Raw genomic sequence first — 21013 nt, 5'->3', positions numbered from 1 at the left:
GTTGTGGATGAACCCGCTTTTTGTCATACGACGTCGTTCCTGTTGAATGCCATCGCAAAAATAACAATGATCGCTATTCCAATAAAGAAACAAATGACAGGAAGAAGCGTAGTCGCTATTACCTTTCTGTTCCCCAACTCATTGTCTTGAAGGTCTGAAACATGGAACGCTTCCAAGCTCTGAGCTATGGATCGGGCATCGGCCCTGCTTCTTGACATGCGCATTTGTGAGGCCCTTGCTGGACCATATGATAGCCGCATGCTTCCTTTGCGATAGGGGTTATTCAAGTCATACTCTGTCGACACTGCAATGCACTGCTTCTGTAACATCAGCAGGAGCTCCTTGCGCTTTTCAGGTACGTCTGCCTCATCTCCACCCAAGGTAGTGTAGCAATGCTTCAGTATTACATCGTATTCATCTATGTCGGCTGTCTCGCGGGTATGCACCAAGTCTGCGATTCTCCTGCGAGCCTCCTCGAGCTCTAATATCAAGATCTTCTCCTCGCTTTCACGTTGCCGCAATTCTGTTTGAAGACGCAAGAGCTCATCTAGCCTGCGGTCCTGCTCTGCATTTTCCGCTGCACTCTGCTGACGAAGAAGTTCGCTTTTTGTAAGCATTTCTTCGAATTTCAAATCAACTTTCAGTGACTCAATCTTCTTCTTCAGTTCATGGTTCTCTGCGCTTAATGCTTGTGCCTTTTCTGTCGCTCTCTCTTCACGCCTTGTTCGGTACTCCAACTGAGATTTTAAAAGAGATATTTCTTTCTTCAAGGACGAATCGCTGAGCGGATTGAGATCAGAATCCGGTATCTCTGCAGACGGCCGCAGAGTATCGTCGGTACCGTATGCCAGTGTCATGATGTTGTGCAACGAATCCAGGGGCACTCCTACTGCACCTTCTGAGCCACTGACTTGCTTGTATACGGCATAAAAACTATTATCTGCTACGTCATTGGGCCTGATACTGATGGTGAGCCCGGTAGAATCACTGCCTTCGAGCATACACCATCTACCGACAGTATCTAGCTTGTAAACAGCCAAGCAGTCCTGTGATATGGTTCCAATAAGCTCATATCTGACCTTTTGAGGAGCTCCACTGGGTCCTGCAATGTCTTGCATGAAAGTCAAATTATTCACCAGCCCTCCATCGGGGACAAATGTAATGAGACGCTGAGGAAACTGTGTATACTGCAAGGATGCCAGCGGTTCCTCCCCGGGGGCAGTCATTGCCGTATTAAGATCTTCTTGATATACTCTTGTCAAGAAGGCCTCCATTCCTGCAATAATACGGACAGCATAGTCCTGCCTTATCTCGTGTGAGCTATCTAAGATCTCGCACAGCAAGCGCTCAGTTGTGCTGCACACAGTCTCTCCACGCGAAGAGAGCTGGAAAAGATTGCATCGAATGGAAAAAACGGAGCAGTATGGGCACTGTGAGATCTCTTCATGCTCCCGGCGAATATAGTCTGTCAAATAATATGAATTCTTCATGCTAGACAACCCCCTGGCGGAGCAGGAGGCTGCCAAAAAAAGAGGATCATCAGCTAATAGTAGCTCTAGCGCCAAAGTAAACTTATTCCGTACTAAAGTATATTTCTTTTCCTGGATCTCCTTGTAATGAGTTAGCAACAACTTGGCGCCGCCTAGGTTGCTAAGCACAGGAAGCTGTACAGGATGTCTCGTAGTATCCCTAACAGCTAGACTATTACTAATTGCTCCAAGCCAAGCCGCAGACAAGAGAGACACGGGAACGTTAACCCCTGGCTCAGCCGGATATTCATCTAACATTGCGTCTCTGCCTGACGTGACACGCTCATCAGCGTGATGAGGCACCAATGGAAGATCTGCCAGTCGCGCAGTTCTGGAGTCCTCATTCAGGTCAGAAACATTCATCATACTAAGTATGGCAGTTTTCACGTCTTCCTCGACGGCGTTAAAAAGTCTCTGACAGTCGAAGCCCGACTCTAAAAGGTTACGAGTTGCATCAACAAGATGATTCTTAAAATTCTCCTCTATTAATGAGTCTAGATGAGCGTGATCTGGGGGTTCTTGCACCACATTTCGATCTGTCTGATAAAGTCCGCTGGCAGAGTGTATCGGTGCAGCAACGTGGGAGCCGTTAGCTTCAGTTAATCCTCTTGTCTCTATGGCACTCAGATCCGCAAGAGTGAAATTAATTGCAGTCGACAGCTTTGCTCCACGCAGCGTTGGCTCCAGGAACTCAACTCGTTTAGAGCGTGTTCCAGTATGGTCCGAAAGCTGATCTGCAAGAAGATGATGATCGGAAGCCTGAAGGGCTCCTTCTCCTGGGATCGCCGTGGATCCGACACCGGGGACGGCGACCGTCCTTAACGTACTGCGCATCACCTCCCTGAGGTCGTTTATCATGGATTTCCCGAGATCAGGGTCATAGGCCGCCAAGCTAGACTTCCCCAGAACCTCGTCCTTAGTGACAGATGCCAGAATGGAGAGCATTTCAATCGTATCTGATGGAGCATCGTGGTTATGATTTGCAACATCTAGAACACTTTCTTGCACAGGCAAAAAGTCTGAGTGCCCCACGTCCTTTGAAAATGCGAAGAAAAAGCTAACACGCTCCATGAGCTGCTGACCATTAAGGCCCCGGTTGGCCAAGTACGCGACAGTATCCTTCACTGCAGCCTCTACATCATACTTTGTGTACTGTCCCTGCAGATTATTAGCAGTTTCGCGGCTCAGCTTACCTCTATAGCTTGACAAAAGAGCCCTGTTCTTGATCGGCTCTGTGGGCACAAAGATGAACTTTCGGGATGTCAAGCCCAAACAAACAAGCTTATGATCAGGAGCCGTGGAGGCACAGGTGACAGTCGAATTGTACGAGAAGGTGGTTATTATTGCTAGCTTATCTATGTGCTTCTTCACCTGAACTGACTTGGAAAAGGAGTCAATAGGCGGGAGAAGGTCCTTCGACAGCTCGTGTCTCAAATTCTGTTGGTCGTAATTAGGATTAGTTGCTAAGAACTCATCAATAAAGATTTTGCAGAGATGGCCCCGCATTTCTTCAATATTTTTGTCGGAGTTCCACTTGCCATCTATGCCAACTAAAGCAGACTCCCCGGTAGAAGAGGTGAGCATGATAACTCCATCTCTGAGAGGCACAAGGAACGCTCGTCTTAGCTTTTTAGAAAACACTTTGATGCTAGCAGAAGGACCGTCTGCCTGCTCTCTCCTGGAATAAAGTTGAAGGTCACCGCAGTCTGTGATAACGGCGTACTTGTCATTGAGAAGCGAGTTCTGCGTATACGGCATAACTAGCGCTGCAATACGAACAATGGGCACCGCAGAGTTAACAATGAGCGTCCTGGTATAATGGACAGTTGGCTTGAAGCTTTCTATGGTCGCACTATAATCAACTGAGTCTGCTGCCTTGTGCTTATCCGACTTCTTTGTACCTGGGGCATGTATGACTCGTAAGTTAGTCGATTTCAAATCGTACTCTCTGTAGTACACAGTTTTTGTACTAGAATCTAGGTGGACAGCAGAAAATTTATACAGAACATCAGATGCAGCGCGCGTGTTACGAGAGCTAACCTGATGGACAAAGTCTTTGACTGTCGTTGCAGGAGTAGTACATGCGGTAGAGGGGCGGTCAGATATCATATTGATGGCGGGGTAAAGGGCTGTGTCAACGAAGGATGTGACGTCTCCTGTTTTCTGTTTAACGGTGCGCACAGGGATAAGCTTCCCCCCATTATCCTCATCAAGAAGACAATCAAATGTAAAGTTATAGCCGTCTTTTGAAACACCAGTGGCAGCAATAAATGGCGTCCCCTCCACAGCGATGGCTCCAATCAAGGGTACTGACGTGGGGGCAACGTACTTTAATTCGCACTGAGCATCAGTCACACTGTACACCGTGTAGGTGGTGTACATCTTGTTATGGATTAGAAGATATTCCAGAGTGTGTAAATCTGCTGAGACGTCTGGATTACCAACATCACGCCTCACACTGATCCTATGCTGGAGGAATTTGAGAGCAGAGAGACTGTCAGGGTCACTATCCTTTACAATAGCAGATAGGCAGAGAAATGAGGACGCGCTCCGCTTTGAAACGGATAAGATGATGCCGTTATTAACACTTTCATTCAGGTACGTAAGTCCAATGGGCCCATGGGAATCGTTGGGCTTGTATGAGGTAGAATAGATCGTTGTTGTCTCAGCAAAAATTGCCAGCTTGGGGAAATACAGTACTGTCTGGACTGCGTTATCAGCGTAATCCGGGTCGCTCAAACGATCCCCCACCGGAAGAAAGGTACTCACAAACGTGGTCATCGCACAGCTCAGGCAGTTTTAATTTTTATTCACTTCTGATCTTTTACTCCTGATCTGGTAACGTCTTTAAGACCTCCTTGACTCTGCTTACAATGCTCGGAAGAATAGATACCAGTCCAGTGAAGCTAACCACCTTGTTAATAAGGCCCTTCCTCCTCCACCGATACCCAGCAAAGGGTCGGAAGTCGACGACTAATTTAGGCTTGGCCACATGGGGTAACTCTTGGAGGTAGGAAGAAGTTGCAACTATGTCACCAAGCCCAGCGAAGACCACCCGGTTCAGGGTAGCATTGGGATGGTCCTGGATAAGAACGGTGGACGGCATAGGAAACTTGGAATCTTGGCTGGGTGGGAGGAGGCCCTTCGCTGTAGAGTACCCCACCCCCGTGGCCAGATCCTCAAGTGACAGAGGCGTGGGATCTATGTGTGTCGCCACGTCAAGTGGGACGTCTGGTAAGTTGAGTGTTATGACATGTGTTTTGACGGGAAGAGCCTCTCCGAATTGGGATGGTTCGGATTGCACTTCGTAACATTTGGTGGTCGTAATAGGACTTGTGTACGCAGTATTACTGGATATAGTCTTTAGATTCTTGATATACTTTCTAAGGAGTATCAAGCGTGCGTCCCCTCTACACAGTGCATCCACATCTGTCTCATCGGTTGCAGATACCAAGGGAGTAAGGCTCTTAGGAACAAGGGTTATCTTCACCAAGATATCATAACCCGTTTTAGACTGCAAAATATATGATATCCCCAAGCCAGATACGCTAACCGCAGGCTCGTCAGCAGCATCTTGTAATTGCGGTATGTCTTCGTCACTAAGGGACATGGAGAAGTCATGCTCTAAAGCAGACTTTCGGCCGGGAGGCTGCACGTAGCAGTCAAAGTTCAAAGAGTGCCACATGCTATAGTGTTTGTCCATTCCACCAACGCCGCTAATGGCTGATAGGTGCTGCGCAAGGCCATTGGGCAATGCGTCAGAGATACTTACATCCATAAGCTGCTTTGTATACCACGCATAGTGGGTTTTTGAAGATGCAAACAACTTGGTGTAGTCACAGTCATCCATGCCACTGTCGAAGCAGAGCCGCACTCTGCGTGAGGAGAGCCCCTCGGAGATATCATATATAGTATCGAATAACTCGTCCGTTCGAGAAGCGTAGTAGCATCGTCCTGGAGAACAGGATACTGTGAAGTCAAATGCCGACTTGACAAAGTCTACTGCAGTGGTAGGGTCCTCGATAAAGAAAAATTCGCGCCCAACCGTTGCCAGGGCTGCAAGAAGAGACGATTGCCAAAACTCCTGCATATTGTCACAGTGCTCTGGAACATGCATGACAAGATACCTCCTATCAACGGCCACTGTTGATTCGCGGAGGCTCTCAACTGTGTAAGGTGTGCGTAGAAAATCAGAACACGGCAAGAGGGACCTTCTCTTTGCACAGCAAAAATTGCACTTGAGCGCCTGATCTGTGGTGTTACTTACTGAGGAGTTGGGGAAAGAAAGCTGGAATAGGAATGACTGTTGGCCATCAGACTGTGTGCTATTGCTAACACTATATGGGATAGAGCTATTAAGACGCCGGTGGGCAGTAGTGGTTTGCACGGCGTGGCAAGGCACTACATCTCCTTCTACGGTAGAAAAGTGCCGTGCATGGGTAGGAGGGCTGCTTGTGGGTAGTAACGACAGCATCTCCGGGGGTAGCGAGAAGGACCCATCCATCGATATAGATGAATATTTCCTGCTATGAGAGCCTGAAGAGCTTTGAAGTTTCGCAAGAGGCGCCTTTAGGCCATAGCTACACAAAGATGTGGAGTCAATCGGGAGCATGATGACGTTCTCGGTCTCCATAACAGGAACAAACAGGCCTGCCTCTATAGTAATCGAAGAGATCCTGGAAAAGACCATCTGCATGGCTAGGGTAACAGCATCCCTCTTATCTGCCAACACCACAAAATAAGATACCAGTCCTTCAGCCTTATGCGTGTTGGATATGAAGCAAATCAACCGGGAATTTGTCCTTATTTGAATAATATCTGATACCTTGGCCAGTGCCTCTCCGTTGCGTCCGATCACTCGGCCTACAGTCCAATTGGGGATTGGAGCAGCAAGACTAACAAATGTGTTCAAAATATCTGTGACCTTTTGTACGGCTTCCATCAGTGCTTCAGTACTTGCAGCTCGGACAGTCAACTCGTCTTGCTGGCTGACATTGATAAATATGTCCTTTCGGATCGAAAGCTCTAAGAACGACTGATATCCAGGACCGGAGTAGAATCGAGATCCTCCAGGGGGAAGGCGAAGAACTAAAGAATACGGGTACATGCGGTTCCCCAGGGCATCGGAGAGACTGCCCTTTCCCCTTTTAACCCACCGATGGTAATCTAAGACGTCTGCGTAAATCGCAGCCTTTGCGTCGGCCAGTTGCTTTGTCGTTCCCTTAATAACTGCATAAAAGCGCTTAGAGCCAGGCGGATCTTCCATATAGTGAATAGCCGCCCCAGTATTCTGCCTAATTAGTCCTATCCGTGATCCCTTAGTCCCCACCATATACCCCAGGTTATCTACTTCTATAGCTATCTTCTCAGTCTGCAGAGGCGGTAGTGCATCCTGAATCCACCTCTGGACATACGTTTTTGATGGATCACCGGGCATAGCTTTTTCTAAAGGATTTAAATGCTCCGTTCAGCGCTTGTGCCGTTGGAATGTAGGATTGAAGCTTTATCCTCATAATACATAAGTGGTGTGTTACTCGACGCCTTTGTCACAGATCAATGAGTTGAAGACTGCTTTGTATTTACTTCATTAAAGCATCATCTGATACAAACCCATAATAGAGCGGGGGGATGGCTGCGGTTGGTCGCCAGGCTCTAAGAACATCGTACATCTGTCATGGGTAGTGACTGCACCCGAGTCCTTATGAAAAGTAATAACGTAGTCGGTTGGAAGCTCCAACGGCGATCCCTGCATCTCATGGCCGCGAAAAATAAGCTTTGGCGGAGTGTTAACATTTCGCGCAATCGCCTCTGGGGCTTTTAATTCTTCAGGAACAATCCGTTCCATATCAAAGGGTATCTCTGCTTGTTCGGTCTCTAGGGTAAATGGTAGAAGAACAAGAGATCTGCACGGGGTCTGTTGAGGTTCCATACCCGGATATTTCTTAAAAATACAAGTTTTATAGGTATATTCTATGACTCCCTCCGAAGCGTCCTCCCCTCCGCTGAAGCGTCAGACCCCCTCCACCTCTGCCACATCGACTAGCTCAACTTCTGTCATTAGCTGCCCCGATCTAAAGGAAAAGCAATCGACAACCAGGTCAATCGAACTTGCCCGTAGGTTGATCTGTGAGCTCTCCACTAGTGCGGCTCGCACAAGAGAGGGATATGTATGCATAGCCAAAGATGATCTACTCACCATTACAAACAAAAGGAGGCTGTATGACGTGACAGGTCCGCTGGAGGCAATGGGAGTTATCCAGACCACTAAGCTTTTCATTATTTGGACTGGACCCCGTCTAGGCTCCTTTAGCTTTGTCAGTTCGTCTAGTAGAAATTCCGAATTTGTCGGTTGTAACGCGTTATTCTTAAGTCAATATGGCAAACGAACAGACATACCCATAAGGGAAACTGGTCGCCACACGTCTGAATTAGCACGTGTATACACCGCAAACGAGCCCGTGTTACTTCCACGCTACCCTAAGGCAAGGTCCACAAAGCCTGGCGTAGCTACTCTAAAAGAGAGGCTTGCTTTGCTCACGAAGCAATGCGCAGAATTGGAGGAAGCAGTGAAAATACAAGAGGCTATGTTCAATGACACACAACACAGAGCTATAAGCGTTTCAAACATCAGCCGGGGCGTGAACAGAATCTTTGCAAATACGGATCCACGACTAACGAACTCTGACCAGTATAGCCTTCCCTATCCCACTAGGTATGGGCTCATGCCCTACACCATAATCTTGTCTGCACCAGATCTCAAGTATGAGTTCCTTGTATCTTCATCACTACGCTACCCAGAGCTGGTCCCAGAGTTCGTCGAAAGACGACGCTTACTGGTTCAGTTTTATTCAACTTCAGAGATAATGCTCAGCGGCCCTGAGCGAATCGCCTCACCGGTTACTTCGTCAGCTGTCCAGAGGCTTCCCATTAGAAACTTCACTGGCTATCCCATTAGAGATTCTAGCAGTAGCGTGCCATACGACGACTCCAACACATTTGATAGAGAAAGTGACTACAGCACACAGAATGTCAGGATGGAGCTATCGTATTACACAGATCAGTTCAGTGCGGGCCCCAACAGCTACATTGATACTTACTCAGACTTTGATCTATTTGATGGCATCTAGGGGCCTCGAACTCGCCCACTTATCAGGTTATTTAGTCAGAATCCCCTTTGAACTCTCTGAGAGATGGCAGTTTGTTGATGATAAGGAGAAGCGATGATAGGGAAAGACATGAGAAAGTAAACGGGAAGCGTGGTCAGAGATTCACTCATCTGACAAGCCAGAGGGCTAGTGCGCTGCTGCAGACTGGTTCCTTTTGTATTCTGCGATAGAGAGAAGGTCTGGAAACTGAGACGGCTCTGTTCGCGAGGCCGCAACAGGGACTGCGCCTGTGATTTCGTTGTGAAATCGACGATCGCTGGGGATCAAATAGTTCCAATTGTCACTTTCAAATTGGAGGTTATCTCCGAAGAAAATTTTGTGTTCCTGCAGTTCTCCATTGTCCCACCTCCCCACAATCTTGCCCATTACGCCTCCGCTCTCAAAGACCAATTCGCCATCTCCGTGAAATTGGCCGCTAAGGAAGTTTCCCGTGTATCTTGACCCATCCTGCATGGTCATCTGACCGAAGCCGTGGGGCTCGTCGTTAACTTTATCCCCGTCATAGGAAATACCTACATGGTCAAAGTACTCCATTTTTTAAATCTCCCTGACCTCTCTGTTCACAGATTCTGTAGAAGATTGCGATAGTCAATGGTCTTGATAACAAACCGCCCTGAAGAGAAGTGGGATGTAAATCACAGAAACTAAGGATCATCCCGGAATGAGCTATCCATTCCTATTCAGTTGAATGGGATGGGGAACGGTGTCACGAAGGAAGGCCAACCCAGGGGCGTGTATCACAGCATCAGCTAAATGCTCGTATCCGGTTATCTTCTTTTTGTTCCGCTTCGATTCCTGTATAGCCGACTGTAGGGCATGGGCCGTGACACGCTGGGCAACAAATGCAATGGCTCGGATAGTGTCCTTATTGATTACATGGGAGGGCGCCGCAAGCTTGGTAATCCGTTTAACCTTAGATATCTGAAGTTCGAGAGACATCCGATACCTATAAATTGATACGAGTAAATTACCTTTGCAAAGTCAATTGGCGAGAAAAAACTGCACCCTTGTGTTACTCTGGTGTGTTCTTTATTACCCTACTCTGTCTCGTGAACCCTCACCACCAGTTCTTCTCGCAGTGGTCTCTGTCAAAGACTGCCGCACGGTACACCAGAAGCAAGGGGAAGGATCCCATCCACGCAGTCCTTTACTTAAACATGGGCCCCGCAAAGGCCCGTACCAGGGCGTCACACATTGCGCCAGTTGTCCACGAGGACCTTCGAAAGGGTCACGATGGCAGCGTCACGAACGGTTTCGGCCTCGTGCTGCAGACAGGACATAACAAATGCTTTGATGTTGGGCATTTGGGCTACCACGTTTCTGCCATTGCTGTAGCTTATGCAGAACATCCCAATGTCGTTCAAGCAGACAAGTAGCGAATTGGTGTCAGACTTGTATGCCTTCGTGCCAATCTGCTCTAGGCGGTTAAGGGCATAGGCGGAATTATCAAGAAGCCTGTGCGAATTGGCCTTCCAAAATGCTTCGCTCGTGTGCACAGGAGTGTTCCCAAGAAGATCTGACTTAAGTTCCGCCAAGTACGTTTCCCAGGTTGTCACCTTCTTGATAGTTTGTTCAAGAATGGCACGGAGCTCCCTGAGTAAGGTGTATATGCATCCTGAGGGGTTTTCCTTAGACTCCTGCCATCCTTTGCCTTCCATAACGACAAGAACGGCATCCAGCTGGGATGCTGCCATAAAATCTACCGCCTCGGGGAGAGTGCTAACGTTCAAAAGGATCTTGAGCGACAGACGAACAATTTTAGCAACATTCTGAAGGATGGTACAGTTCAGTATCCTTACGATAAGGACAAAGATGCCCTGTGTTAACAAGGAGCGCTTTTCGACGAAGGAGCTGAGCCATATGCAAAGAAGGCAGCCATATATTATTGGAAACTCAACCGACTTCTGGTTACTCACGCGTGGCAGGTGGCTGACTATCATGTTAATGAAGAGTGGAAGAAGCTTACTTCCGGCAACTGTCCGTGGGGAACCTGGAGAAAGCGTCTGGCGCTCTTGCTCTCCAGAAAGCCCGGTAATCATGCTGTCTGCATGGGCGTTGTAATAGTCGTCTGCGTATTGATCCATGTAAGCTCTGTCCACTGATCCGTGGTCAAACGTCTCTGCGGTGAGAATAAAGGCAAAGAGAACGGGGTTCATCATGAGCTTTGCCAGGAGAGGCAGACTCTTCTCAATGAGAGGTGTGTATACTAGCTTGAAGTTTGCTATGATATCCATAAGGCGATCGGCAGTTCTACACACACTGAAGAAGAGGGGCATGCTTACTGTCACGCTGTGAGCTAACTGTGCCAGCAGCGTGTCTAATGCACAAAGGTAGCACCCCGTAGTGAACTTGTGGGATATGGGATTTTCTCCACTTGCCAGAGGTGTGTAGGAGAAGGCCTCGTCTCCGCGCTCATAGTACAACACATGCCGATTGAGGTTTCTCTCTTTTTCAAAGGACGCCACCAACTGATTGAATAGCTGGGGATCGAGTCTTGTAATGAGCCTCTGTTCGAAATCGGAGCACCACTGGCAGAAGTCTGAAAGGCGGAAGAGGACTGCTGCAAGGAGAGCACTGGACGAAGAAGCGGGGTTGTGCAGAAACGAAAGAGAGAAGGAAATAAGTTCATCCTTAGTTGTCACGGCGGCCTCAGAAAACAGCTTGCCCCTCTCTGTATAGTCGGACCACATCAGCTTGCATACACTTCCAGTGGATTTGGGCGCCAAATGGGTTAGATCATTGAGTCGCAGCACTACTTCAAAGGCATCAAGTGGCGACATTGAGATTTCAAAATTAAAAAGTCCAAAGATCTCTCTGTGCGGCAAAAAGTTCTTCAATAAGGACTGTTAGCCTCATCCACTCGCAAACGGGCTCCTTGCTATTTTGTAGCGATTTCATTTCTTGGTCAATCGGGGATAGAGCTCCTTCTCCAAGTATAGTAATTTAGATTTCTAGCCATGCTTATCCGTGACATAGTTCCAGGAGCGCTTCCCTCCGCTACCGTGGTCTTCAGTGGTGGTCCGCTGGTAGAGTCTACGATGACTGCTGGTTTCACCCACTTGGCTGAGCACATGGCATTTGGTCAAGGTCTGTCCCGCACTCAGAGGCTAACTGCCGCAGAGGATGCTGGGATTGAGCTCAACGGGTTCACTGCTAAAAACTACGTTGCATTTACCGCAGATGCGCGAGACACTCAGCTCCATCGCCCCTCTCTCACAGATTGTCTTGAGCAGCTTCGTGACCTCCTGCCGCGTGCACAGCGTCCTCTTCCCCTTCTGCTCAACGAGTACGATGATATTCAACACGAAGCCATCATGGTCCTTGCTACGCCTTACGAGCATGCAAAGGAACTTGTTTTGCATCATGTCTTCAGAGATAGCCCCCTGGCGAATCCGATACTGGCAGAGATTGGTCTTTATGGACGAATGAAAAATGGAGCATACAAGGAGTTCACGGACAAGCTGCTTGACCCTGCCAAGGCTGTCTACATTCTATCTGGTAATGACGTGGATATTAGTAAGGCAATGGACACCCTTTCAGGCAACAATATTCACGGATCTATCTCCCAGGTCACTGATTTCTGGCAACAACCGGTCTCGCGACTGAACATTAATTTGTTCGACAACAGGATACACTCATACATCTCACCATATACACGCATACCAGAGACTGTCTTAGCATTTCCTGTTCAGCCTGGCCGTGAGACAGATGCAGCTTTGGCTTTCGTCCCACTTTTAAATAAGACGCTGGCCCCATTTGCGTCTGCAAGTCTCATGGTATTTCACGGTGCAAGTGTATTGGTCTGTATGGGGCCTGGCCAGAGTAGGCTTGTTGGAAAGAAGATTATGCAAGGACTTGATTCATTGGCTGCACATCTACGCACAAGGGAACTATCCTCCGCGTTTCATAGTGCTCGACAAAGCCTTATGCTCCACGGCTCCGACAGAAAAATGGGGCTACTGACATCTGTGGGTGCTGGACATGAGCTACTTTTAATGAACAGTGCAGTATCCCGCCCTGAACTTGATGATCTAGATAGGTCATTGCGGCCCATATGTCGACAACTTCTTAATCTATGGCGGGAAGCTTATCTCGGAGTGTGTGTACTGCCGAAGGACACATATAAAGATCTGCAACCCCAGTCTCCAGACGTCAATGACAGCTGCAGTAAATAAATTAGCTGCCTCATGGCCGGGCTACTTGAGGCCAGTGAACAGAATAAACGGGCATACGACAGGTTTCTGCAGCTGTGGAACAACGAGCGCTATAGTCCCATCGTTCTTCCGCGCGAGCAAGAGGTGCTTGATACAGTTAAGGAATACCTGTCGAAATCTCAAGACAGAATAGCAATGTATGACAAGGTTCATAGAGACATGGTTCACCTACACATGGAGCGGCTACGCTTCATTTTCGAAGACTATGTGCGTCTACGGCTTTCAAAGCTCAGCGATAAGCCATTTCTATATATGCAGACGGAGCTACAAAAGTACCTCACTGAAAATGAGCAGGATGCCGCCAGAGCCTTTCTTGAGTTGTCGCACCAGTTGCTCAATACAACCATTTTTCAACCCATTAAAGCCATACTGTCCAACCATGCAACAGAATTGGACCCAGAAGCCTCCTTCCAAAAGGAGCTCCGCGAAACCCTTAGTCGACAGCTTATCCTTCTCCGTAGCAAGGTTGTGGTTGTACGCTTTCTCCAAGCTACCACTATCACATCTTTCGATACAGAGACTGTTGTGGCGGTAGATGATCAACTCGCAGTCCACTTCGATGCCGTTGAGGACCATGTAATCAAAGGATCTGCTGTGCTCGTAGGGTGACACGCACTTCTAAAAATTGTAATAGTATGTCATCGGACACAGACATCTCCTACCTCCCAGATAGCATCAGTGACTCTGCATCAGAACCATCAGCACATGAAGGGGAGCCAAAGCGCAAGCATCTAGGCTATAACGACGCGGAGCAACTTACGAGTGCAGTTGGCCGTATCGTCAACAAGAACCTGAATACAACGGATCACGGTCCTGTTATGCTCAATCGCGAAGGGCGAGAAAAGGCTGTTGAGCGTGAGAAGTATGAGCGCCGCCTGCAGGATGCTATTTCCATAGAGCGGCGAGAGCTCCTAGAGAAGGGTCACATAACCACTCCTGCGCCTCCATCTGATTCTGCAGAGATGCGGCTGATCCGCACCGCCTTTGCTGGTGTTAAACAATTCATCGATGCCGTTACAAATTACGCAGAGGAAGCAAGAGTACACAAAGCTCGTGAGCGAGAGACCATCGAGCGGCTCCAGCGGCAGCAAGAAGCACTGCGGGGGACCGAGCGGACCCGGTGGCGTGCGCTCCCAGAGGAGAACCTCCTCGACGAGTTCATCCGCACCGCCAATCCCGAGTAAATCTGAACCAGACCATTCAAAGCACATACTAATTTATCCGCTGTTTATGCGGCGCGCCGGGCACCATTGGTGTATCGGCTAGCATGACAGCCTTCCAAGCTGTTGGGGCGGGTCCGACTCCCGCATGGTGCACGCTTTTCCGCCCCACCCCGCCACGACCCTTTCTCACAGCCACGCGGTGACGTCGCTGCACGTCGCCGACAGCGCGCTGGTTTCCACCAGCATCGACGGGTCTGTGAAGGTCTGGGATCTGATAAGGAACGCCCTTCTTCACACACACGCCCAGCTGGCCCCCTCGTATCCCATTTTCGACTCCGCGCTCACCTGCAAGCAAGTGCTCTACACCGTCGGAACCGACGGGCTCAACCTCTTGGCCATGAGAGGCAGCCTGCAGCCGCTGAGGGTGCAGAGGGTTGAACAGTTGAACAGCCAGCTGTGTCACCAACCCCCGTTTACACGATTACTCAACGCCCGTTCTGCCCTCTTTCTTGCAAACCACTACACGATCATGAAGGTATCTGATCAGTTAGAGATTGTAGACCAGTATTGTAGAAGCACAATGCCCATCTCTGAAACAGAGCCGCCTCCCATTGTACAGCTGTATAGCGACCACCTTCTGTACTCCTTGGATGATAAGATAATGGTCAGGCAGATATAGGCCCGCGGACTCTCTGCTTTACTTCGACTGGAGGCTTGCTTGAAACGTTCGAGCGTCATGTAATTGTTGGACAGTACTCTTCCGAACAATCTTGTCCTGCCATCGACTAGCTGACTCGTTTCTAGAATCAATTGGAAGATTGTCGAGTACCGTGCCTCGTCGAAGGAGGTCTTTGCGAGAGTATTCCAAGATGTCTAGCTGGCTGACATCAGCATCATTCTCCGTGCTATTAAGAATGACATTTTCTGCGTTTGACGTAGCCAGTTGCTGTACTGCAACCTTTTTAAGACTAGGTTCAGAGGACAGTATGAGCTCTGACAGGGTACATGCATCTGGCTTCTCAGCAGAATTCTTCTTATCGCCGTGCTCACTTGCATGACTGGATTTGTTTGCGACTAGCTTTTCGAAGAACCAAACTTCTCTGCCCCCGGAATCAAGAATGCAATTAGTTGCTTTCTTATAGCATAAAAGCCACTCCGAAAAGAGTCTGTGATCATCCAGAACAGCATAGGCCTCCTCACATAGCCTTCTGATCATCGGGATGAGTGGGCACTTGGTCTCGATAATAGAGACATTCTTTTCGGCAAGACTTCTCCACTTGTTACTCAAGTTGTGGAATCGAGGGGTTTCTCGCACGGTGTCATGAACCCAATGGATAAGCTCTTCAAACACATAGACGCTTGGGGTGAAAGGGTGAATAAGAAGTCGGTGCATGGCCTCTGCTCGTAGGTAATTCCCTACTCCGTTGAACAATTCCTGAGACAAAAGAAGCCGGCATATGGGTTGTGAAAATATCGACTTGGGTGGCACAATGAAAGACCCGTCAAGACCTATAGGAATATGTGACAGTTTGGACAGTATCTTGGACACATAGTCTAGGTACTGTGCCACAGGATCAGGGGACCGTGCATGGTCGAAGTCTCCTACTCGCCAGTACATGGTCTCTGGCCGTGGCGAGCATACTGCTAACACAGCATCAGATGCCTCAAACAAGAGATGTGCGTTAGACTTCAAAGCTTCCTCTGGGGTTAAGAAGGTGTTGATACAGCCTGCTAATCCCAGGCCAATCACGATACTGGTTGGTATGGTAAGCGCCACAGCGTGATCTGAGTGTTCCCAGGGGCGGCTTAAAGCGGTTGTTTTGCACAAATCATAGGGTGTCTCTGAGGTGTCAGATGTATTTCTTTTCAGACGCACAAAAATACTCTTTGCCTCATTCCTAGGTGGATCAGCTGCCCGAGCCAGGTCAACTCGGAGCTGCTTGCCTCGAGATTCGCACCTTATGGTAAATGCTACTTTTATGGAATCATCAAGGAACAAAGGTGGGAGGGCCTTATACACACACGCCCTCGAAGTAGAGACGTTAGTAAAGAGAGTGTGCTCTGCCTCAAACGTTATGCGTTCTGCGAAGGCTCGAACCTCAGGATGCTCTGGCATAAAAATGGATAGCAACCCCCTCCTGGACTTTTTTGCTGCCCCACCACCTACCTCTCAGGAACTAGAAACACAACACTGGCCTTTTGGTGATGTGCACGCGCTCTTTAGGCATTTCAACGAGGCTTTTTTCGACAATTGCCTGAGAGATGTTGTGGTTCATTGGAGCAATAGGCTAACACGTTCTGCAGGTCTATGCAAATACAGAGGGACGCGAACAGAAGAGCATAGTCCTATTGTAATTATCCTATCTGCACCTCTACTCCAATATCGTTCACAACACGACCTGCTCGACGTGCTGGTGCATGAGATGATCCACGCCTACCTTTTCAGACTGAAGGTGTTCGAGCGAGTGCATCACGGGCCCGTCTGGCACGCACAAGCGCACCGAATTAACCAGGCCGCTGGACTTACAATCCGTGCCTGCCACAACTACTACCAAGAGGTAAGATACATTGCGCACCAACGGGCTCTGAAGCGGGTTCCAGTCATTGATCTTAGCAATAGCACTATTGATCTCACCGATGATTAGAGGTCTTGGGCGTGACGCCAACCACGAAGCTGTGAAGGTGTGCCACAACATGAATCTTCATGCATGGTTCCACGTGACTGCCTGTATATGATAAAGGCGATTTGCAGCTCTGCCTCTAAGTGTGTTATGCTTTCAAATAACTTATACGTCATTCTTAGCTCCAAGTCGTGAATGCATGCTTCTTGAAATAATGTAAGAGCTTATTTTGCTTGCCAATTATCCTCCTCATTCTTAGTGAGTCTGTGCACACCGCTTCTTATATATGAATTGCTTCTACACACCAGTATCACTGGTAGATTCTAGGGTACACAACGTGTTTCTGTACATGCTGGGACATCTTTCAACATTGCAGGTGGTACATACCATCCTGCATAGCCATCAGGGAATCTATTATTAGCCTATTATTAAAGTACTGTAAGAGCAATCATGGACGGATATTAGTACTTTTCACGTAGGCCCTTAAAGTCGCCAGCTGTATACACGCTCCTCGGGGTTGTGGCCATCCTCCCTTGGGCTTCGTGCTTTTTGTAAGCATAGAGTGAAAGCACTTGCATTGGCAAACTAGGCAAACGCCAGATATGTCATGCTATGAACACGTTGAACGACGATGAATATCTTACAGAATAGGAAGATCTGCATCCAGCTATCGGTAACATAGACTTTCATAAGACATGTGAGCCGCACAGAAATACCACTGTAAATGTACTGAAAATCCACATGAGCATCGTCACATGGAGATAGAAAGCCATCTGAATGAACACTTTTGCGGGCTGCTTTGGTGCTTTGAAGAGACGCGAATGACTTTACGTCACTGTATGTTACAAACCCAACTGACCTTTCATGCCTTCCATGATGTAGTCTAGTCAGAACGAGCTGATTGTAGTCTTCCGATATATGCTTAAGGGCGCAAGGTGTAGATCAAATAGATTGCTTTATTGCCTTCGAGAAAAGGACGGGCCTTGCTTTGCCAATACATAGATATGTGATAATAGACCAGGCAATCAGCAGTAAATGGAATACACGGCTAATAGCTGCAAGACGCAGTCGTAAGCCTGGTTCTGCATGGGCAGCATCCAAATAGGGCCGTTGTCATGTCGGCTCTTTGCAGACGCATTGTGTACAGCAGTTACGAGCTGCGCAACGGAAGGTCATAGGGGGTGAGGTTGTCTACTGCACCACGCCGCATAGAGGACAAATCAAGACCGACAGCACGAGAAAAGCGACAAGAACAGTCGCTTTGTGTGCCTACTGGCAAGGACTTCGTGACAAACCCATATGGCGCAGAGCCTGGGATTGGCCTTGTCCACGTTCATGTTAGGGAGCGTGGGCCTTCAAGAGTTAGCCAGAAGTTGCACCAATTCTCAACTGGTACATGCCTTTATCCAGTGATGTCCAACGCGATGCTTTACATCCGTGCAAGCTTTGAGATACTAATTTCACCGACTCGTTGTGACTCAAGGCGTCCAACTCGTTATAATATTGAGGCAAGGATTGAACTGAGTAACTGATTGCTAGGGAAATTATGCCATCACTATCACAACTAGCTTGAATCGTGAGAGAAGTTTGTACTGACAAGATTAAGCGGCCCAACCAGCACATGAGAAGAGTCTGTCCCTTATGATACTTTGACCACCAAAGGGAAGGTAATGGATCCACGGTCATTGTTTCTGATGTAGCAAGTAGCGCCTGCAATAGATGGCTAGATCATAAATGATATTATGGTTATGGCGTGTCACGCAATTGAGCACGAGTAAGATTGCAGACTGGCCCAACCTTAACTAGAGATCCAAACAAACAGACAACCAGCAGAGTAAAGATTGTAAGAGCAACTAAACGTCAAATCTGTAAACGGCTTAAGTTTGGTGAGTGGCATGAAAAATGGTCACTGAGCCTATCGTTTTTAGCTAATGTGGAACTTTTAATCTTGTAAGGCTAAGGTTGTTTTATCTCTTGTTGCTGACAACAAGCCCCTGCATAAGCTACGTAATAATCATCTATACTACTGCCGCGCTACTGTTCTCTGGATAAGTATCGATTGACTAAAGACAGACCCGTTGTCATAGATACATTGTGAGAAGGCTGATACTAGAAGCTTGTCTGTCGAGTTTGCATGTTCTATTTATGGAGACTTCCGATGGCAACCTTTATGTAGAGATATGGATGGTCTAGGAAACTGAGCCATTAGCGCTTCAGTCGCCGTCTTACAAAAAACAGATTGCAAAAAGTAGATGCGAAGTAGGATATTTGGTAGTTGCTGATTAGTGGGCATGATACCCAAGAATCCATGGAGCCGTTACCCAATTTTCCAAATTACAATAAGCAGCTTGCTTTGTTGACCCGGGACTGGTATCAAAAGATGTCTGGTAATCACAGAATGCTTTTAAAGTGATCTTGTGTGGCAAAATGCTTATGACGTGAATGAAATGAGCTGTAGGTTAAAGCAGGCAGCTTCCTATACTCATAAAATCGTCCAGCAGAGTGTCCTACAGCCTTGTACGGTTATACTTGACCATCTATTATTTCCCAGCATAAGCACAACAAGTCCTCATTACAAAAGTGGGCGCTTTATTCTTCATTCAATACCAGATTGCATATTATGCCAGACAATTATCATGCAACGGCTGATAAAGATTTATATGACCTGGCAGGACATACGAGTGCCGTTAACATTAAGGTGCGCGTAGATAGTGCATATTTGACCCAGCAAAGATAAAGTCAACCAGAGTCAGAAAAGGGGAAAGAGAAAATGGAAGCCACCATACTCCACAGACTTCTATCATGTTTTATACGCGTGGATGCTGAATTAACCAGGTGCTCAGACGCAAGGTATTTGCTGTAAGACACTTAGGAGCTGTAGCTTGACGCATACAGGTGACATACTATAGTTATGCTGAATAACGCGGAGGTATCGATGAGTGAACGCACAAGTATTGAAGGCGATGAGCCACAGGGGCTTCTATGAACTGCTCACGGTGAGTGGAAGTACCGTAGATACCTTCACTACCAGGCACGCTTAACCCAATCTAGAATTAGTATAAAGCATAGAGTTGGACGGACCTAGGTTGCGTCTAGTAAAACGTAGGACACTTCTAAGAGCTCAACTTAAGGATGGCGAGGCGGCCCTGTAACCCTGCATAGCTGGCCTTGCATCCAATAAAGACTAGGGGCTGAGTGGCACATATGTTCGTCATCCAGCATGGCGAATAGCCCGTGGAGCGGCAAGATCAATCTTTCCTAGACGAGCAACACGTAGTGAGTGTTCGACCAGTACCAATGGGCAAGGGTTAATTCTCGCCATAACTGACGCCCGGACGGCAGAAGCCAATAGGAAAGACAGCTCTTACCGGAGCGGTGCTGGGGATGCTCTGCAAGTCAGAGCCAGAAGGGCCTGGTAGCCATACTGGTGCCTGCTGTCGTCGGGCAACCCTGTTAAAGAAGCAGCGGCTCCTCGAGCGGGGCAGCTTAGGGGCCCACTACGTTCTCCTATTCTGCAGCGCATATTGTCTACTGGCAGGGAGCTGATGTCTTTCGTGGTTGCATGGTCCTGCTCACACCAGAGACAGAGCCAGACGACGGAGAGTAGGAGACTGACTCCCAGTTGAGATCTGCTTATTCCAGGCCCAACCACACCGCAGTATGCATCCACATCGATCTACGGTAGGTGGCGGGCAGCTTGCAGGGTGGAATTGGCAGCCTGGGCGAATTAAGGGCGGCGGATGTATTGCTGCCTCATTCCATCAATAGCATGGTTGGCTTGCGAGATGGAAGCAGTGGTTGCGGCGAAGGCACGTGAGGCGTCCAGATGAAGCGGACTATACAGATCGCTTAACAGCATTAAAAGTTGAAATGGTTACACTGCCCGCTTGCAAAGGTACATGGTTCGGCCTGCGAACACTGCGTGTTTACTGACGCAGACTGGCCTATTGGCAGTGCCTAACTGTCCTTGCCGGTGGCATTGCACAGCGAGTGCCCTGGAGGCGCCATCATGACTACGCTTTTCTGCTCTTTTGCTTACAGAGGCCATTACTGTCTGTCCGCTCATGACACCATAAACACACAAGGTCAATCCCCCTGGCACTTTACTCAGAGGTGCGCCGGCTCTTTCGGAGAAGCGCTTCTCTGTGTAGCTGTCTAGTGAACAGACCAGACACGGTGGTGCTATCAGCCAAGCCACTGCTGGGCAGAGCACACGGCCTGTATCTGCTCGTCTCGTGCTCTAGCCAGCCACCCCGCGTGAGCATCTGGAGGCGTGCCTGGACATATGCGTGGTATTCTGCGGTGTGCACGGTCTCGTGT

At 48.3% G+C, this 21013-nt stretch overlaps 12 protein-coding genes, 1 non-coding gene and 1 pseudogene across 13 annotated transcripts; 7 read left to right on the top strand and 7 right to left on the bottom strand.

The window, feature by feature from the left end:
- Positions 1–23: 23 nt before the first annotated feature.
- Positions 24–4310, bottom strand: GL50803_0094287 (uncharacterized protein; the record flags this gene model as incomplete). The annotated part of the gene is made up of 1 exon (XM_001707042.1): positions 24–4310. One exon carries the CDS (start codon positions 4308–4310, stop codon positions 24–26), a length of 4287 nt encoding a protein of 1428 aa, XP_001707094.1.
- A 43-nt stretch (positions 4311–4353) lies between these two features.
- Positions 4354–6966, bottom strand: GL50803_009485 (KH domain-containing protein; the record flags this gene model as incomplete). The annotated part of the gene is made up of 1 exon (XM_001707043.1): positions 4354–6966. The coding sequence occupies one exon, from the start codon at positions 6964–6966 to the stop codon at positions 4354–4356; it is 2613 nt and encodes an 870-aa protein (XP_001707095.1).
- Positions 6967–7116: 150 nt separating this feature from the next.
- On the bottom strand, positions 7117–7458 carry GL50803_009483 (uncharacterized protein; the record flags this gene model as incomplete). Its single annotated transcript, XM_001707044.1, has 1 exon — positions 7117–7458. One exon carries the CDS (start codon positions 7456–7458, stop codon positions 7117–7119), a length of 342 nt encoding a protein of 113 aa, XP_001707096.1.
- A 43-nt stretch (positions 7459–7501) lies between these two features.
- GL50803_0016240 (uncharacterized protein) lies at positions 7502–8656 on the top strand (the record flags this gene model as incomplete). Its single annotated transcript, XM_038045852.1, has 1 exon — positions 7502–8656. One exon carries the CDS (start codon positions 7502–7504, stop codon positions 8654–8656), a length of 1155 nt encoding a protein of 384 aa, XP_037901621.1.
- A 165-nt stretch (positions 8657–8821) lies between these two features.
- GL50803_009481 (Dynein-like protein) lies at positions 8822–9229 on the bottom strand (the record flags this gene model as incomplete). Its single annotated transcript, XM_001707045.1, has 1 exon — positions 8822–9229. One exon carries the CDS (start codon positions 9227–9229, stop codon positions 8822–8824), a length of 408 nt encoding a protein of 135 aa, XP_001707097.1.
- Positions 9230–9361: 132 nt separating this feature from the next.
- On the bottom strand, positions 9362–9634 carry GL50803_009480 (Histone-like transcription factor; the record flags this gene model as incomplete). Its single annotated transcript, XM_001707046.1, has 1 exon — positions 9362–9634. The coding sequence occupies one exon, from the start codon at positions 9632–9634 to the stop codon at positions 9362–9364; it is 273 nt and encodes a 90-aa protein (XP_001707098.1).
- A 248-nt stretch (positions 9635–9882) lies between these two features.
- Positions 9883–11475, bottom strand: GL50803_0014961 (Vacuolar ATP synthase subunit H; the record flags this gene model as incomplete). Its single annotated transcript, XM_001707047.1, has 1 exon — positions 9883–11475. One exon carries the CDS (start codon positions 11473–11475, stop codon positions 9883–9885), a length of 1593 nt encoding a protein of 530 aa, XP_001707099.1.
- A 177-nt stretch (positions 11476–11652) lies between these two features.
- Positions 11653–12870, top strand: GL50803_009478 (Processing peptidase; the record flags this gene model as incomplete). Its single annotated transcript, XM_001707048.1, has 1 exon — positions 11653–12870. The coding sequence occupies one exon, from the start codon at positions 11653–11655 to the stop codon at positions 12868–12870; it is 1218 nt and encodes a 405-aa protein (XP_001707100.1).
- A 12-nt stretch (positions 12871–12882) lies between these two features.
- On the top strand, positions 12883–13518 carry GL50803_009477 (uncharacterized protein; the record flags this gene model as incomplete). The annotated part of the gene is made up of 1 exon (XM_001707050.1): positions 12883–13518. The coding sequence occupies one exon, from the start codon at positions 12883–12885 to the stop codon at positions 13516–13518; it is 636 nt and encodes a 211-aa protein (XP_001707102.1).
- A 26-nt stretch (positions 13519–13544) lies between these two features.
- GL50803_0014960 (uncharacterized protein) lies at positions 13545–14093 on the top strand (the record flags this gene model as incomplete). The annotated part of the gene is made up of 1 exon (XM_001707051.1): positions 13545–14093. The coding sequence occupies one exon, from the start codon at positions 13545–13547 to the stop codon at positions 14091–14093; it is 549 nt and encodes a 182-aa protein (XP_001707103.1).
- A 60-nt stretch (positions 14094–14153) lies between these two features.
- GL50803_00t0030 lies at positions 14154–14225 on the top strand. The gene has a single exon. It is a non-coding gene; the product is annotated as a tRNA-Gly (tRNA).
- A 16-nt stretch (positions 14226–14241) lies between these two features.
- Positions 14242–14751, top strand: GL50803_0061662 (WD domain, G-beta repeat-containing protein; annotated as a pseudogene; the record flags this gene model as incomplete).
- Positions 14752–14769: 18 nt separating this feature from the next.
- Positions 14770–16188, bottom strand: GL50803_00115464 (Endonuclease VIII-like 1; the record flags this gene model as incomplete). The annotated part of the gene is made up of 1 exon (XM_038045680.1): positions 14770–16188. The coding sequence occupies one exon, from the start codon at positions 16186–16188 to the stop codon at positions 14770–14772; it is 1419 nt and encodes a 472-aa protein (XP_037901620.1).
- Positions 16189–16192: 4 nt separating this feature from the next.
- On the top strand, positions 16193–16717 carry GL50803_00115694 (SprT-like family protein; the record flags this gene model as incomplete). The annotated part of the gene is made up of 1 exon (XM_001707053.2): positions 16193–16717. One exon carries the CDS (start codon positions 16193–16195, stop codon positions 16715–16717), a length of 525 nt encoding a protein of 174 aa, XP_001707105.2.
- Positions 16718–21013: the final 4296 nt, after the last annotated feature.

This window comes from Giardia intestinalis, chromosome 1, assembly GCF_000002435.2.
Source record: "Giardia intestinalis strain WB C6 chromosome 1, whole genome shotgun sequence".
Classification (NCBI taxonomy): Eukaryota; Fornicata; order Diplomonadida; family Hexamitidae; genus Giardia; species Giardia duodenalis.
This window is presented reverse-complemented; position numbering and strand designations above follow the sequence as displayed.